At 41.4% G+C, this 17,689-nt stretch overlaps 1 protein-coding gene across 1 annotated transcript in view; it reads right to left on the bottom strand.

The window, feature by feature from the left end:
* LOC150084100 (putative glutamate receptor) overlaps nucleotides 1-17,157 on the bottom strand; it is a 35,309-nt gene extending 18,152 nt beyond the window's left edge. The window contains exon 1 of the mRNA XM_090376112.1: nucleotides 17,127-17,157. Within this exon, the coding sequence (XP_090232238.1) occupies nucleotides 17,127-17,157 (31 nt within the window). The remainder of the gene's footprint in view (nucleotides 1-17,126) is intronic.
* Between the last annotated feature and the right edge of the window lie 532 nt (nucleotides 17,158-17,689).

Here is a 17,689-nt window from a genome sequence, read left to right as displayed (position 1 = left end):
GTAAGCGCCTGGCCAGTAGGTACCTTAGTCAAGCCCTACAGAGACAGATGGGCCAGACCACTGGTTAAAAATGATGCAAGGAATCGGGCTCAATAGCAATCAAGAAAACTACCCCCAGCTGGGGATGCAGAACATCACATCCACCTGTTTGCACAAAACGTGAGGAGCATCTCAAATAAGCTCCACACCCTACAAACGATGATGATGTACGGGGACCTGGATTTCATTTGCCTAATCGAAACCTGGTTGGGAAATGGAAAACAGTTAGATCAGCTAACTGCGGCAGCAAACTGCCGCAGTTAGCTGAGGGAACCGGAAGAACAGATAGGCGAGGAGGGGGAGTTATAATTTGCTATCAAAATAAGTACCAGTCTATAAGAGAACGAAAAACCAATTCAAATAATTTTGAAGGGATTTGCTTTACCTTTTCAAAAGAGCACGTGAAAATACAGATATGCATCATATACCTCCCACCTGAGCACACAAAGGAGACAAGAAACGAACTCTATGCTTGGCTTGCTGCAAATCTAAAGCCATCAGTCGACACAATAATAGCGGGAGATTTTAATTTGCCTCTTCCGAAACACAGGGAGGCCAAGAAAGAGCTGGATGCTACATTGGGTGCATTGCACTTAACGCAGCTTCCGACACCAGTGACAAGGGGAATACAGCAACTTGACCTGTTGTACCATAGTTCCTTAGACATAAGGCTAGCGCAAAACTGCATAAAATTTAAGTCAGACCACAATCCCATTGAAATAGAAGCAGCACTGAAGATACACAAATACATGCAGGGTAACCACACGAACTGGGAAAAGCAAAGTAAGTATCTTTTCTCCGTGAAGTATATTAATGCAGAGGTCATTCTCAGTCACTTGACTAGTTACAACTGGAATGACCTGCAAGAAAAGCCAGTAGACGAAGCTTTAGAAATGATCACTAAAAAGCTATACCAAACAGCATTGGAAGGAGCAGCAAAAGAAATCAAAATATCTGAGAGAACAAAAGAATGGTTTAACCCACAACTGAAAGCAAGTTTCCTCAGGAAGCAAAAACTGTATAGAAAATGGCAAAGAACGGGTCATCCTGCCGATCACATTCGTTATAAGAAAGAAAGAGCACATTTCATCAAAGCAAAACGACAGGCACACTGCAGTGTTATTCATAACAAACTAAAACGAGCAAAAAGAATTACTAGCAGTAGAAATTGCACAGAGAATATGACAGAATGCATTTTCAAGGAATGGGCTAATAACACTTTTAGTAACCTGCATGGACCGAATCAAATTGAGAACACTGATAATAGTAACAAAATTTTGGAATTCCTGAAAGATTTAAACAAGCGAAACTATTCGGCAAGAGAGGAACCAACAAGACCTCCATTGAGTGAAATACTAATCACCAAAGAGAGCGTAATGAAAGCAATCAACGATCTGCCCAATAAGGCCACTGTTGGACCAGACAAATTTCCAATGTTCATCCTTAAGATAAGTAGCCCATTTATAAAAGATCTATTACTGCACATCTATCAGGAAATCATTAGGTCAGGAGCTTTCCCGCAAGCCTGGAAAAATTACATTGTAACCCCAATACCAAAGATTAAACACCCAAAATTGGCTAAGGATTACAGACCAATTTCTGTCAGTTGCACCCTACAGAAGGTATTCGAAAAAGCACTGCTTCCCACCATCAATCAACACTACTTCAGCCATAGACCACCACATTTGCACTCAGTTATTTCGGGTAGATCAACAATAACAAACTTACTGGAAACCCTTTTTCGCGTGCAGAAAGCACTAAATGAGAAAAAGCAAATTGATATTATTTTTTTGGATATCTCCGCAGCCTACGACAACGTCTCAATTCCAGCGCTCATTGCGATTTTAAAGAATTATTTTAATGTAAGAGGAAATCTGTTAACTATAATAAGCAGCCTGCTAGAACATAGGAAACTTATTGTTAAGCACCAAAAGCTACAATCTTGCTTTACCATCTCGCAAGGAGTGCCTCAAGGGGGAGTTCTTTCGGCTACTCTCTTCGCGGCCGCCCTGGAGCCGTTTCTTGCACGGTACTACAATTTTATAACATATGCTGACGATGTAAAATTCTTCATCACTTCCAAAGACCATGAATCAGCAGAAGGTATTTGTCAGATGGCAAATAGCACAATCCGAGAATTTGAGAGCTACCTGGATTGCATCGGGCTCCGTATTAATGCACAGAAGTCTGCCCAAATGACCATAACTTACAAGCAGAATAAAAATGACATCTCGATCTCTGTGAACGGGTCTAGCGTTGAAAAAGTGCACTCTCACCTGGACCTAGGTCTTAAGTGGGATGACAGACTCACCTTTGCTCAACACTTCGCCCATATGAAGACAAAAATATTCGCCGCTTTATGGGCTACTAGACAGGAACTGGTAGGAATTAGGGATCCTCAGCTAGCGACCAAATACATTTTAATGTGTGTCCTGCCAATTGCAATGTACGCCTCGCAAATCTGGTCTTCAGCTCCAGATTCACATTATAAGTCCGTCCTTGGGATCGAGTACTGGTTCTTGCGATGGCTTAACAGAGTTGCTGGCCACCCTTTTACTATCTCAAGGGCCATTCTCTACTCAAACCTTAACATCACACCCTGGATGCAGCGGACAATTAACAAGAACATACACACTCTCGCACAAATGCTCACAGGCAGGGTGGATGCTCCAGTCCTGGATAATATTCTAGTTAAACCGCGTGCCACTGCTAGACGTTGCGGAGAACTAAATAATCCACTGCGTTCAGTCCTGAACAATCTTAGTAGCCTGCAAAGATTCTTCCCATCAAATGCAGCGAGAATATTTAACTCACTACACATAGATGCCGAAAAACTGTGTGAGGATGCAACATACCGGAAAGAGATCTTCCAGGATTCGTACAGACTTACTGAAATATGAATCGGCTGCAAAGTACTAAAGAATTGTGAATAAAAGTGAAGCTTTCTGCTTTAAGAACAATAATAATCTGTTGACTGTAAAAATATACCTTCTGTAACAGTTATGTTAATATGTAATTTATAGATGGAATTATTAGTGAATTGTAAATATGAGTTGTATAATGTATGTACAGAATCATTAATGTGTAAATACCGTATATATTAAACATAAAATGTGTATATAATATTTCGGGACGAGACTACGTGTTCAGTATATGTAACCCACTGCACGTAGTATCTCGTACCCTGATATGTACTTAGCACCCTCCTGGCACTTTGCCGTCCCGGGGTGGTTTCCTTATGGAAATAAACAGATAATAATAATAATAATAATAATAATGAGATCGCTTAGTGATTCACCTGATTTTGGAGAATACATGTGGAGAACATAATTTCTGCAGCCTGAACCCTGATGTCGAAAACCGTTGATCAATCTTCCGATTGCAATGCTCTTCCATTCTAGGAAAGAGTAAATACTATTATTTCATGAAGAACTGAAAAAAAAATAAAATTTGATATTAATAATGAAATAATGAATCGATCAATAATCCTTGAAATATGCTTATTCTGCAAGATGTAGAGCTTATAGGGCTTCTTCTGCTGGGAATGGATACCTATAAGCTTCTAATATTGAGTTGTAGAGTGGTCACTTATCAAACAGTGAAAAGCCTATTAGGATATTTTCTCTCTGCTTCCTGTTCCTGCCACAAAGAGGCGGGCCTCTGCTTATACATATCCTCTACGAAAAAAGAGTTCCTAAGATCCTACACCAGAAATACTGGAGAGAACACACTCACTGATCCTTTCGCGCATTCATAACCTTTCACAACCCTGGATAGGACAGCAGAAGAAGAAGAAAGAAGAGTAAAAGAATAAAAGGACAAAAATCCCGAACTGAGAACCAGTTCACTGCAGCAAAACGTGGATTACAACATAGGACAGATAGTGTGCATTACTCCTAAATCAGCGGCTGTTGAAGGTCTGGATAATAGTGAAAATGTTCCCAAACTAATCTTCAAGTCGTCCACAGAGCAGAATGAAGTGTCAGAAAGGCTGAAGGATGAATAGAACGTTGTAGAACAAAGGAAATGAAAGGAATAAATTTAGACGCGATAACATCCTTCTCAGTGACCAATGACCGTGCCATTGTTGAAAGAGTTGTTTCCAGCAGCGTTTTTTTCTCAGACACTATTTCGAACATCAGTAGAGAAACTAAGTGAAATTCCATTACGGATGTAAAAGCAAAGGACTCGTTAAACGATTACGAGGCAATTAGACGATTAGACGATTACGAGGCAAACATTCATTGGCAACCTTGAAAGCAGGAGTTAGCACAAGACATGTCGCAAGACGTTGAGTCACAAGTTTTAGCTAACATTAAAGAAGATGATTTTTTTTGCCATCCAGTTGGACGAGTCAACTGACATCACTGAAAAAGCTCAACTGCTAGCATTCAGCAGGTTTGTTTGTAATGGTGAACTGAACAATTTTTATTTTGCAAACCATTTCCAGAAACAACAAAAGGCCAAGACATCCCTGATGTTGTCGACAGTTATTTCAGTCCTCACGCTTTGTCATGGAAATCATGCATCAGCATCTGCATGGACGTTGCTCCCTCTATGTCGGGAAGTCTGAAAGGATTCGTCTCACTGGCCAAGCAAAAGAACCCTGGCATTGTTTTTACACACTGATTCCTGCACATAGAGACCCTCATTTCAAAATCAGTAGTACCTGAGCTCCAAAAAGGAGATGAGACGATCAAAATGGTTAAGTACATCAAGAGTAGACCATTAAAATGGAGGTTGTTTTCAGCACTGTGTTCTGCCATGGAAGCTGCTCATCCACAACTACTACACACGGAAATGAAGTGACTATCTCGAGGACGGGTACTATCAAGGTTCCATGAACTGGGGGGAGCTTATAATTTTTTTTTCGACTGAAGAGTCTGAACTGACTGACCTGCTTAATGATGAGACCTAGTGCAATAAAGTTGCTTTCCTAGCTGATATTTCCCAAGCCTTTAACACTCTTAATGAGAGTATGCAAGGAAATGATGAAAATATTCTTACTTGTGCTGAAAAAATTAACTCTTTTAAGGAAACATTAACATTGTGGGGAGCCAGAATGAAAAAAGAGAACAAAGTTTAAATGTTTGAGCTGACAAATAGTTGCAGACTGCACAAAACTCTTGTCGATTTAATTCTACAAAGTTTGTTACTGCTGAGTAAAAACATTGAAAAGTATTCCCCATCACGTGATGTATCTTCCTTGGACTGAGTAAGAGATCCGTTTGTGTTAAGTGCGTTTGAATCAGCAGAATTAACTGTTGAAGAAGAAGATGAGCTGACGGAAATAAGAAACGATGGAGGATTGAAACTAAAGCACTCATCAACAGATTTGCACTCATTCTGGTTGTCTCTCCGACAGGAGTACCCCATTAACACAAAGAAGGCGATTGAAGCACTCCTTCCTTTCTCTACATCGTATCTGTGTGAGGCTGGTTTTTCTGCTATGAACACGATGAACAGGTCGCGGCTTCAAACATTGGAGGAGGACTTGAGGGTATAACAACGCAGCAGCAAGTCAGGTGGAAGAAAGCAGCATTCAGCAGCACCAAAAGATTAATCAAGGTTATGCGGGGCAGCACCATAAACTTGCAAACATGAAGTCAGGATGCTAAACTAACATGTAAGTCCGTATCTGAACTTTTCAATTCATATGTCACTGCACCTCAACCCAATGAACTGCTACTCGGATCCAATAGTTGAAAGAAACAAAGCTGACACTGAAACACCAGCGGTGAGAGAAAACACCTCTCAAATTCAGGCACAGAATACCTTATACTGTCCACACAATAATAACTTCTGTCCGCTTCTGTGCATCCTGTCTTCTGTTCCCATAGTTATAATTCCCTTCCATATCAAATCTTAGTTAATTCCAGCCAGGCAAAATTGAACCAATTGACCTTCCCAGTTCTTTGTTGAAGTATTTCAAGAATAGAAAACATTCTTGAAAAGACACAACTGTGACCCAAAATGTAAGGATGATTGAGAGAAGTAGTCGATATCTGGAGTGGATTAACAAGTACACTGAAATTACAGAATTCATGGGATACCTGGTTCCTGGGCAACGCGACGTTCTCACCCCTCTCGCTAGTGAATGAACCCACCGCATGCTAGGTATATTGCACGCTACATCACTGCATTCACGTAGACGGTAATTCGATGCCAATATGCATAAACGTCGTGAGTTAACCGACTTTGAAAGCGGGATGATAGTGGGTGCCCGACTCATGGGCCACTCTATCACGGATGTGGTACAGAAATTGCACTATCCCCGTTAACAGTATAAAGAGTGTATCGGGAATACGCATTTCCGTCACAACATCTCATTCTGGACAGCGCTATGGCCGAAGAAAGGCGTTGGATGAACGTGGCCATTGACGACTGTCTCGCATTGTTTCCAACCGGAAAGCCACAGTGGCACAAATCACCGCCAAGTTCAACGAGGGAGGTGCCAGAAACGTCTCCACCAAGACCATAAGGCAATCATTAGCCGCATTAGGTTATGGGAGCAGCCAACTCACCAGAGTCCCATTGCTAACACCATCACACAGGGCTCTACGCCTCAACTGGCTGAAAGAACATCGGCACTGGACCTTGAATTATTGAAGACGGGTCTCCTGGTCCGATGAGCACCGTTTCCAATTATTTCGAGATGACGGGAGAGTGCGTATCTGGCGGAAACCGCATGAACCTATGCACCCTTCATGTCAAGAAGGAAGTGTTCAGGCAATTGGACGGTCGGTATTGCTCTGGGGTGTGCTCAACTGGCACACGTTGGGACCCCTGGTACGCCTAGATTCATCTCTGAACAGTCCAGGTTACTTGTCCATCCTTACAGACCATCTGTATCCATTCATGATCATCATGCACCCACAGGGCAAGCGACTCCCCCCCCCCTACAGAGACGTGGTGACTGTTTCGAAGAGTTTTCAGCAGATTTTATCACCATGGAATGGCCTCCCCGTTTACCGAACATGAACCCTGTGGAGCATCTTTGGGATTCTGTGGAAAAGTCCGTTCGAGCTTTGGATCCTCCACCAAGGAATGGGATGGAATTATGGACAGCGGTGCAGCAAGCTTGGATGTAAATACCTGTGGAATGCTTTCGTGAATTAGTGGACTCAATGCCTCGCCATATGACTGCCCTTCTCCGGGGGAACCCGTTACTAGGTAATTATCCCATGATTTCTGTCCACTCATTTTATATATTCATCACCAACAACAGAACGATTAACCTTTGCATTTAATGCAGCAACATCATGAGGCATCAGTAACTGCACCATACGAAGAAATTTTTGAGTTTCCTGTTTGGGGATACGAATTTCCGCCATTGTTCTACTCACCTCTACGCCGCGCGTGTAACACAGTGGTTATAATCATCGTCGTCCCCACACAGAAAACGTTCTGGGTTCGAATGTTGCCAATGACGAGAGGAACGTTTATGGGCATTTTTTTAAACTACTCTGTAGCTGAGTCAGTCGATTTCAGGCATGAACAGCAAGGTTTTTATTTCGTCCTGCAAACCAGTCAAACAGACCAAGGAACACACGCAATTTATGGACATATTACACGTGGGCAGACGAGAACCTTCTCGGGTGGCCTTAATATGAGGTTTTACTCTGTCCACAGTGATCTAAAAATATTGTGGGATTTATAGAACTACAGCGGTGTTCACATATGCTTTTCCGTTCAGGATACCCTCCAGTGGTAACAGATAACGAGGAGAAACATTACTCATACCATTATCCTCCTAAAAGCAACTAGAACTGCCTGTACGTGTGCCCTTCCGTCTGTACTGAACACCAGTACATTGGGATGCACACGATCAAATGGCTTGTGTACAGTTCTCCTGCACCCAACATTGCGTTCTGGAAACCAATGTAGACATATTTTCTAGTCTGCGTCTCAGATCAGCGGTTTCCTTGAAGGTGTCCTGTTTTCGTAAAGCATTCATTGAAATCTTCTTCGTAGAACGTTCCTTATAGGGTTCTTAGAGATATTGAGTTGAACATCGCTCAAACCTACAATCAACGTTTGAGGTCATCAGTATATAGTTATCGATAGCTAGAGAAGATCAAGGCCGAGTAGGTTGTAAGGTCCAAGTGAATATCAGAAGAAAGATTTTAGGTAAGAAATATCAGTGAAATGTGGCACAAATTTATAGTCACCATGGTGGATCGTTAAATAAATATTGTGAAGTAGATTTGTGATTTTGATGTCGAGAAGTGGTCTTCCGTTTCCAGTTCATAAATGAAACCATGGCATCTCCTCATAAGGTTCATCTTTTTAAATCGTTATTGAGAAGGTAAAAATCTGGATGAATTCCTTTGGCCAATTTGTATATAATTTAGCCAAAAGACATATGGGTCTGTAGGCTATTGGATCAGAGGTTTCCATATCAGAGAGATTCAAACAGAAAAACTACTGAGCCAGAGAGTGGATAAGGCCGCAGATACCAATGCAGTTACTTATCATGATTAGAGGAGCAGCTATGTAAAAAGACGCCAAACGTTTGGGCTAATCATCTGGTTATCTTTGGAATCAGTGGTAAATCCTGGGGATTCGATAAGTGTCGACGTGTAGCCAATTTGGTGCCGTAGGCAATGGAGTCTGTGATCAATGGTGTATAAAGAAGATCATCTTCAGAGATATAATTTACTGAATGTACCAGAACACCGCAATGAAAAGAAAAATCCTGCTTCAGCAACATGAAGCGAAGGGCATAAAGATCTAAAGCGTCTTAATTTCAAGAAACAACCAATACAGAACACAATTGTTGCATGATCTTCCACGAGGTGCAGAGTATGAATCCTTCGTTGTCTCTTCACTTTGAAGAATTGGTATAAATTTCTGTTTCTAATAATTAAGGACTACCATTCTGGACGAAGATTGTACTTGGATGGACAGGCGTATTTTTCTGTGAATGGTTCGATTGCGAAGAATAGAACTTTCTGATCGCGATATAAGAGAAGTTGGATACTGTGGAAACATTACGATCGATTAGCTGGACTATTAAAGACTGAAATAAAAGATTTTTCAAAGTCTCTAATTTTTCATATTTCTAGAAAGATGGTGTCGAAATCTCTTACCTGAAAAATACGATGTTCTGAAGGATATGCAAGCTATGAACATTAGAGATATCTGAAATACGTATTTGTGGACGAGGATCATACTTCCGTATTCTTTGGAAAAATGTCATTATCTATATGATGCCCGTCGTAAATACCAACATACATCAATCCGATAAACAAGAAAGGTTGCCTGGTGACGATAGTTGTTTATGTTCGCAATTTTTCGATCAATGAATATCAATAGTGAACTTGTTGTCAAAAATATCCCAAAAAAAGCCTTTCAACACAATGATGATATTAAATATTTGAGAAGTCCTACAAATTTCCACCAAACAATAACGTTTGCATGTCCAAAGTGTACCACCAATTACAGAATTAACAGTTGATTAATCAGTTCCGAATTTTAGCCTCCATTATGTTTAAAAGTTTCCAATTGCTGCTTATTTTCAGCCTCCAAACCGGTACCTGTATTTCCACCTGCCATCAATTAATCGATGCTGGAATCAGTTTTTCAGTTAATAATGGAACTACAATTTACGAAGGGCATAAAGATCTAAAGCGTAGGATTCAAGGCTATCCTTTCATATGTGACAGGTGATGTATCTACTGTATTTGTAGAAACACCTATTTATAATTTTGTTGCTTGATATATAGCTGATTCACCGCCTTTGAATAGTTCAGTTCTAGGAGAAACGCTATCTGTCACTCAAAAGGAAATTTTATTGAGTCACATCAGTCAATCGCCTTCCAAGTTTTAATACTGCCATCAGGATAAAGCAGCCAGAATGTTTTCACCTTTCATGATACAGTTAAAAAATTGGTTTTTAAGGATGTTCTGGATGTCAATACAGTATTGTCGTTATAAGAGGAAATTCGAATAGTTCATGGCATCTGTGCCCAATGTATCACACTTCAAATACTAATCCACCAACTTACATTGCAGTTTTAATAATTTTTTTTTTTATTATAGATCCTGAAGTCAACAAAAATGTGTGAATAAGGAAAGAGAGACAAAATCAGGCAACAGGCGTTCATCCGATATTTTGGAAAAAAGGATCTAACGCCAAAAGAAATTCATGAGGATATGGTTACATTAGGATGAGATGCCTCTTCCTATTCCAGCAGCAGAAAATGGTGGGCAGCAGAAAATGACCCACACCGTTGTAGATCTGCAACGTCCCTCACTCCAGATGTTGTTGGAAGTGTGCATGATCTGGTGATGACTGATCGATGAGTGACAGTTTGGTAGGTTGCCAACGTCTTGGGCTAATCACCTGAACGTGTGTAACACGTAATAACAAAGGTTCTCGCTATGGTAAAGATATCAGCACGATGGCTCCTAAAGTTGTTGACAGCAGATAAATTTTCGAGTCAAGTGAAGTCTGCATTTGTTTTCAAGAAGGTCCAGCAAATTTCGTTCAAGGTTTGTGAGAGTGGATGCGACGTTGGTCCATTTTTTCAGCCAGATACAAAGAAGCAGTCCAAAGAGTGCAAACAGCTTGCCAAAGAAAGCAATATCGATTCCTTCTACTGGAAAGATGATGGAATCGGTTTTTTGGAGTGTTGCTAGTGGACTACCTTCAAAACGGCCACACGGTCCCAGGAGCATATTACGTAGATCTTGTGAGGCGTTTTGGTGAAAACATCAAAGCAAACCCCAAGGAAAATTAAAGTCTTGTTCCACCAGGATAACGTGCCTTCTCACTCTCGCAAATTTCTCATTACCCTGGCTGCACTGCGTGAGAGGGCGCCTCTGTAGCCAGGTGGGAAGGAGCAGCGGTGCGTAGCACACGCTTCTTGATTAGACCGGGGTTCGAGCCCGTCACCACCAAATACTGAGGATTCGAAAAGGTCAGAGAATGACCACTGCATATTCCCGGAGCAATATGGCCTTAGTTGCTAATGCTCCTAAAAACCAAATAACCAACCAACCAACTGCGTGAGTTTTGCTTTGAAACCTTGGTCCATCCCCCATTTTACCAGATCTAGCAATATCGGACTTTCACCTATTTTCTAATTTAAAAACAATACCTGGCTGGCATCCATTCTCCACGAACAGTAACGTCAATGCTGCAGTGGACGCCCATCTACTGCAGCAATTGTTGGAGACCCAAGAGAAAACTTTCATCGCAGCTGGAATCAAATAGGTACGTTGAACTCGGAGGTGATTTCATTCCTTTCCACAAACACCACAGCAAATCATTTCCCTTACTGGTTATTTATTTTCACCCTAGTAACCACGAACATTATAATAAATTTGAGTTGCGTGACCTTTGCTTCCTTACATCCACAGTACAAAGTAAACACAACCGGTTTTAATTTAACTGACGGTTATGACGATATCTCAAAACAAAATCAAATCTCTAGAGTCCAGACAGATCAGTAATGTTATGGCAAAGAATTTTAACAATTACAAAACAGAGCTCACGCGAGGCTTCCTTATTGTGATATTTTTTTTCCAGTGTTAACACTCAAACCAAACCCATTGAATATATCAGAAAATTACGTAACCATCCTTAATTTGAAAGCCGTTAGTGATGCCTCCAATTTATCTTTGCTTACTTATAATTTTTACAAAATAAACTGGAACTAAAAAAGAACAAGAACCTAAAATATATTTAAGAAATTTTATCAATATTACAATAGCCAAATGTTGAAGATAATCCGACATTGAAGAATTCTCCAACATTGAAGAATTTCAAACACCCATCAGAAATTCTCTGATCCATTTTCCTAACCTCTTGGTAAAGTTGTTGTTGTACAGGAGTGTGGAAAATTTAAGACCCAGTCAGGTTTTCACCTGTAGCTTCTCACAGGAGTGGCCTGGATAATGGAAAAGCATACCAAAGGAACCTCGTGAGGTACAGAAATGATGAAGGAAAAAACAACAGAAACAAAACGGTACAGAGGGACTTTATTCAAAAATGGCAACATAGCACTGGCTGCCATGATACAGATGCATCACTGCCAAAGATGGAAAAAAGGGAATAGGTGGTCCTCAGTAGGAGATATGGCCACCCCTAATGTCGATGCAGGCTTTGCACCGCCTGTCCGTACTTAGAACAATGTTGTTGATAAGTTCTTTCAGTAACATCGTCCATTCCTCTGTCAGCGCCAACTTCAGCTGGTGCTGACATTTTCTGGTGGGTGTGGACGTGCCGCTACCCATCTCCCCAGACCGTCCTATATGTGCTCGATGGGATTTAGATCGATGGAACGGGCGGGCCAATCGATACTAACAATGTTCTCACTTTCCAAAAGCATATCAACAGCTGCAGTGCGATGAGATGTGGCGTTATCATCCATAAACACGAACTCGGGGCCAATGGCACCTCGGAACAGACGCACATGGCGAAGGATTACCTCAGTACAGTAGCGTGCACCTGTTACAGTACCGCCTTCCAGTATCTGGAGTGGTGTATTTCCATCCAAGATAAGGTGTAAGGTGTAAGGTGTATTTAGTGTCAGACGGCACCAGGGGTTCCCCCCATCTCCGCGTAGTTTTCATTGTGGGTGTACCAGTTCACTGGAAATGCCAGAGATTTAAAAGTGTATGGATATTGTATATGTGTAGTGCCGTGTACCGTTGTTCATCTGGTCGTTTAGCCGCTGGACCCCTGCTGAGGCCCAACGTTGCCCCACCTTAGCCCCGTGGAGGCAGACCAGGAACCCAGTAGACTTAAGTTACTCTGGCAGGTTCTGCCACCTAATTTCCTGAGATTTCAGTGGCTAGGACCTAAAAAAAAAAATAAAATAAAATAAAATAAAAATAAAAAAATAATAATAAAAAAAAAAAATAATAATAAAAAAAAAAATAAATAAATAAATAAATAAAATAAATAAATAAATAAAAAAAAAATAAATAATAATAATAATAATAATAAAAAATAATAATAAATAAATAAATAAAAGAAATTAAAATAAATAAAGAAATAAAATAATAATAAAAGGATAAATAAATAAAAGGATAATAAGAAAAAAAAAAAGAATGTATTTATATTGTGTGTACATATATGTATACAAGCACATATATGTACACACAACGTGCATACATGTGCCAACGTCAATCGTGGGGTTGACGTCGCTTGAATTGGGCCAGAACGTGGGTGAAGATATTTTGGATGTATTTAAATTTAGGTGTGTGGGACTTCGCTAGCGTGAAGATAGAGAGGGGGGGAAGGCTGAAGTCTGGGGGGAGAAAGACAGAAATATGGAGCCAATAGGGAAGACAGCCCCAAGTTTAGTGTGGCATGCCCATGCCCCACCATAACGCCTCCCCAGACGAGAACACTTCGACCGCCATATCGATCCCTTTCAGTGATGTTTGCGGGGTAATACCGTGTGCCAACCTCTCGCCAGATTAGCTGACGTCCAGAATTGCTGCTGACACTGAATCTACTCTCATCAGTAAAAATTGCCTTAAGTAAAGACATTTTGGTTGTAACTATTAGAAATAGTGTTGGTCCTGAAGTTTTGCACACTAATGTAGTAGGGTTTAGGAGCATTAGCGACTAGGACCATAATGCTCCAAATATAGCAAAGTGCAAATTGGTGTATTCTGTGGTTGTCGGTTTTCAGTTTGCTGGACGAAAAACCCAAGTTTCGGGGGGGGAAATGGCTCATCTACTTTGTGAAAAAGGCCTATAAAAATTTTGCTGTCATCGACGGGACTTGATCTCAGATCTTTTCCACCGGGTGTGGAGAGAACGGTGGTATCAAATGGCCATCTACCAGGGCCCTCGGAAACATGACAGATCCAAAACGAAACATATCTTCCTAGAAGTTGAGGTTCACTTGAGTGGTAAGAGTCTGCGCGGGTAGCACAGTGGTATCATCACCGTCTTCCCCACACCGGGTGGAAAAGGCCCGGGTTCGAATCCTGTCGATGACGCGAGGACCTTTAATGAGCTTTTTTCACTCCGTGTCTGAGTTAGTCGGTCTCAGGCGAAGATAGCAAGGTTTCCCCCCCAGAAGCGGGGGTTTTTTCGTCCAGCAAAACAGGAAAATTGACCATAGAAGACACGCAATTTACAGACACAAATACGGGTTAATATATTCCATTACGGGCAACCGTAAAATAATAACTTAAAAAAAATTTTTTTTTTGAGTGGTAAGACTTACATACCCAAACGAAAGACTCTCCCACCAACACCACATTTGGTCATCCTCCGACCCATCTCCACAGAGGAAGAGTGATAAGATTAACATACCCAAACGAAAGACTCCCCCACCAATGTGGACATGTGGACATGTGTTTATGTAAGGGGCGGCTCCTAGAACGTCAGTTCAACTCCGCCTCGTATCTCTGTGAAGAACAGTATCACTACAAATGGGCCAGATGTGTGTGACGTCGGTTTGTGTGTATTATGTGTGTGTTCTGTTGTTATGTTCTGACCGCTTGGCTACCCAGAAGCATCAGTCACCTGGACAGATGATTCTGGGTACTCGTCCACACCACGGGAAGGTGGGCCAGTTCCAGTACATGGGACACCTATGGTCTCAGAGTATGAGACAAAAAAAAGAAAAATTTTAATTTAAAAAAAATTAATAAAATAAAATAGAATAAAATAATAATAAAAAAAAAAAAAACTTAAATAAATAAAATTAAAAAAAAAAAATTTTTTTTCTATTTATTCATTTTTTAGTGACAAATGGGCCTGGAGTACTGGGGTCCATAGTTTAACAGATATTTATTTAAGGTATACCCAGTATAAAATAAAATAAAATAAAATATTTCCAGAAGCTTTCGGAACTCGTGTCCCTTTCTCAACTGACAGAATTTTTTTTTTTTTTTTTTTTTTTTGATGCCAAATGATGCCATGACTCTGTCATGGCATCATTTGACGTGGTTTCTTTATTCACCTCGATTCCCGTCCAACAGGCCGTGCACTGCGCCAGAAGGCTCCTTGAGAGCGACTTAAGCCTCCAATCCAGGACGTCACTATCCACTGATGACATCTGTACCGCCCTCAACCTATGCCTCTCTAGCAGCATCTTCACCTTTGAAGACTCACTCTACAAACAAGTACATGGCACTGCTATGGGTGCCCCTGTCAGTTCCGTAGTAGCTAACATCGCCATGGAAGATCTGGAGAAGCAGATACACCAGAACCCACCTACACCTATTACAACGTGGTGTAGATATGTCGACGATATTTTTACCATAATACCACGTGGTTCTGAAACGGTACTACTAGAATACCTCAACTCTCTATCCAATTTCATCAAGTTTACCGTAGAATCAGAGGTGGACGGTTCGCTCCCGTTTCTGGACGTGCTAGTGCATCGCGTAGGCCCACATCTAGAGACCTCAGTATACCGCAAACCCATGTGGTGCGGTCAATTCACCAACTACGGGTCCGGCCACGCTCCAAGCCATCTCAATAGCACTGCCCGCACCCTGTTCTCCAGGGCCTGGAGCCATTCCAGCACCGACACAATTAGACGTAACGAGATCTCCCGTGTGAAGGCGGACTTAACCAGATGCGGTTATCCATCCCATGTACTAAACAGATGCTTGTTACAGGCACAAGAACTTACTTCCAACCCAAGACCTCCGAAGCAAGTCGGCATATCATCCGCCTACATTCCGTACTATCCAGGAGTGTCAGGACGTATCTCGAAGATCCTGAGAAGTTACAACATAAAATGTGTACAATTACCAGGTAGGAACCTACGTTCACTTGTCTCCAGTGTGAAGACCCCTGTCACACCTGTCTTACGCAGCAATGTAGTGTACCGTATCACCTGTAGGGCCTGTAACAGTTGCTACGTAGGTGAGACATCGAGACGTCTCCAGGATCGCCTCACGGAACACGACAGAGCAATCCGGCTTGCCGAAACTGACCAGTCCGCGCTTGCAGAACATTTTTGGGCTACCAACCACGATCTTGACCCCAAGCGCGACTTTGAGATAGTGGACCACGCGCGACACTTTCGCCACCGCCTATGGCTAGAGTCACTAAACATAATGAACAACCCTAAGGCATTAAATCGCCAGAAAGGCATGCGTATACATCCAATCCTGGAGACAACCGTTTTATTGATGGATGATCACTGGCGCAAGGCAGCACACGTCCGTGCTACAACAATGACGAATGAGTAACGTGCCACACTTTGCTTGTAGTGTATTCAAAAAAAAAAAAAAAAAAAAAAAAAAATTCTGTCAGTTGAGAAAGGGACACGAGTTCCGAAAGCTTCTGGAAATATTTTATTTTATTTTATTTTATACTGGGTATACCTTAAATAAATATCTATTCATTTTTTATTTTTTATTTTTATTATTATTTTCTTTTCTCCTTCTCTGGGGCCCACTCCAGAGGGAGTAAAAAAAAAAAAAAAAAAAAAAACCGAAAGGAAGAGAAAGATATGAATGAAATAATTAACTAAGATAACAAAATAATAATATTAATAAAAAAAAGGAAATAAATAAATAGAGAAAAAAAAATATATATATATATATATACCACATTTGGTCATCCTCCGACCAACCTCCACAGAGGAACATCTCACAAGCGAAGAGGTAAAAAACACTGTAATTACAAACCTCGCAGACGATCTAAGGACGAATAAATCAAGTCAGTCCGCAAAACGCGTAATATAGGTGTGATAATTGAGACAGACAGCAGAGGATGCTAAAAAGATAATTACAAATCCAAAGATCCAAACCATTGGCCTGGAAGTAGCGCCACCCAAAAGAAGAGGACCGAGCATCGTAATCTACGACACGGATAAAGACCTAGCTCTAGAAATGTTGCAGGATGAACTCTATACAAGAAACTTCCAGCGAGATCACCCGGACATAGAACCCCCAAGCCTAATAACACCAAAATATCAAACGAGATCCAGATCAGACACGGTCACAAATTGGGTCTTGGAACTATCGCCAGCTGCGTGAAAAACCATCAGCCAGCATAACAGAGTATTTATAAACTGGGGCAGCCACAGCCACAGGGAGCACGTGGCTGTACCCAAATGCTTTAGATGTGGACGCTTTGGGCCCACTACACGTACCTGTGCCCAAACCCAGCCTACATGTGGCCATTGCGCTGAACGAGGCCACGAATTTAAATCATGCCCAAAACAGGACGAACCACCTACGTGTGCAAACTGTAAATCACAAAAGCTGCAGGCGGATCCTCCATCAGGGACAATAAGTGCCCTATATAACAAAAAGCAAGGAGTACATACCAATTGAGACTCGATTATGGGACACATCTTAGACCATATAATAACAACAGGGTACTATTTGCACATTAAACGCCCAGAGGTCCAAGGCGGTTGCCGCTCAGCTCACCAGGACAGCAAACGAGGAAAACCTGCTCATCCAGGAACCATATACCCACAGCAAGAAGGTCAGGGGATATCCTCTCATAAATCGTGCAAACTGATGATGAAACGCCATGGGCGGCAATCCTAATCAGTTTGCACGATTTTATACTTCAGAGGATATCCACTGACCTTCTGTGCCCACATCATCACTGCACCGGGCGAATTTTATGCAGTATCGCTTTACTGTCGGCCAGGAGAAGATATCCTCCCAGCCATAACTTACCTCCAAATGTTCTGGAGGAATT

The sequence above is a fragment of the Mastigoproctus giganteus genome, chromosome 6 (genome assembly GCF_048544385.1).
Source record: "Mastigoproctus giganteus isolate SK-2022 chromosome 6, ASM4854438v1, whole genome shotgun sequence".
In the NCBI taxonomy this organism is placed as follows: Eukaryota; Metazoa; Arthropoda; class Arachnida; order Uropygi; family Thelyphonidae; genus Mastigoproctus; species Mastigoproctus giganteus.
Note: the sequence above shows the minus strand (reverse complement) of the source record. Positions and strands in the feature narration are given on the sequence as shown.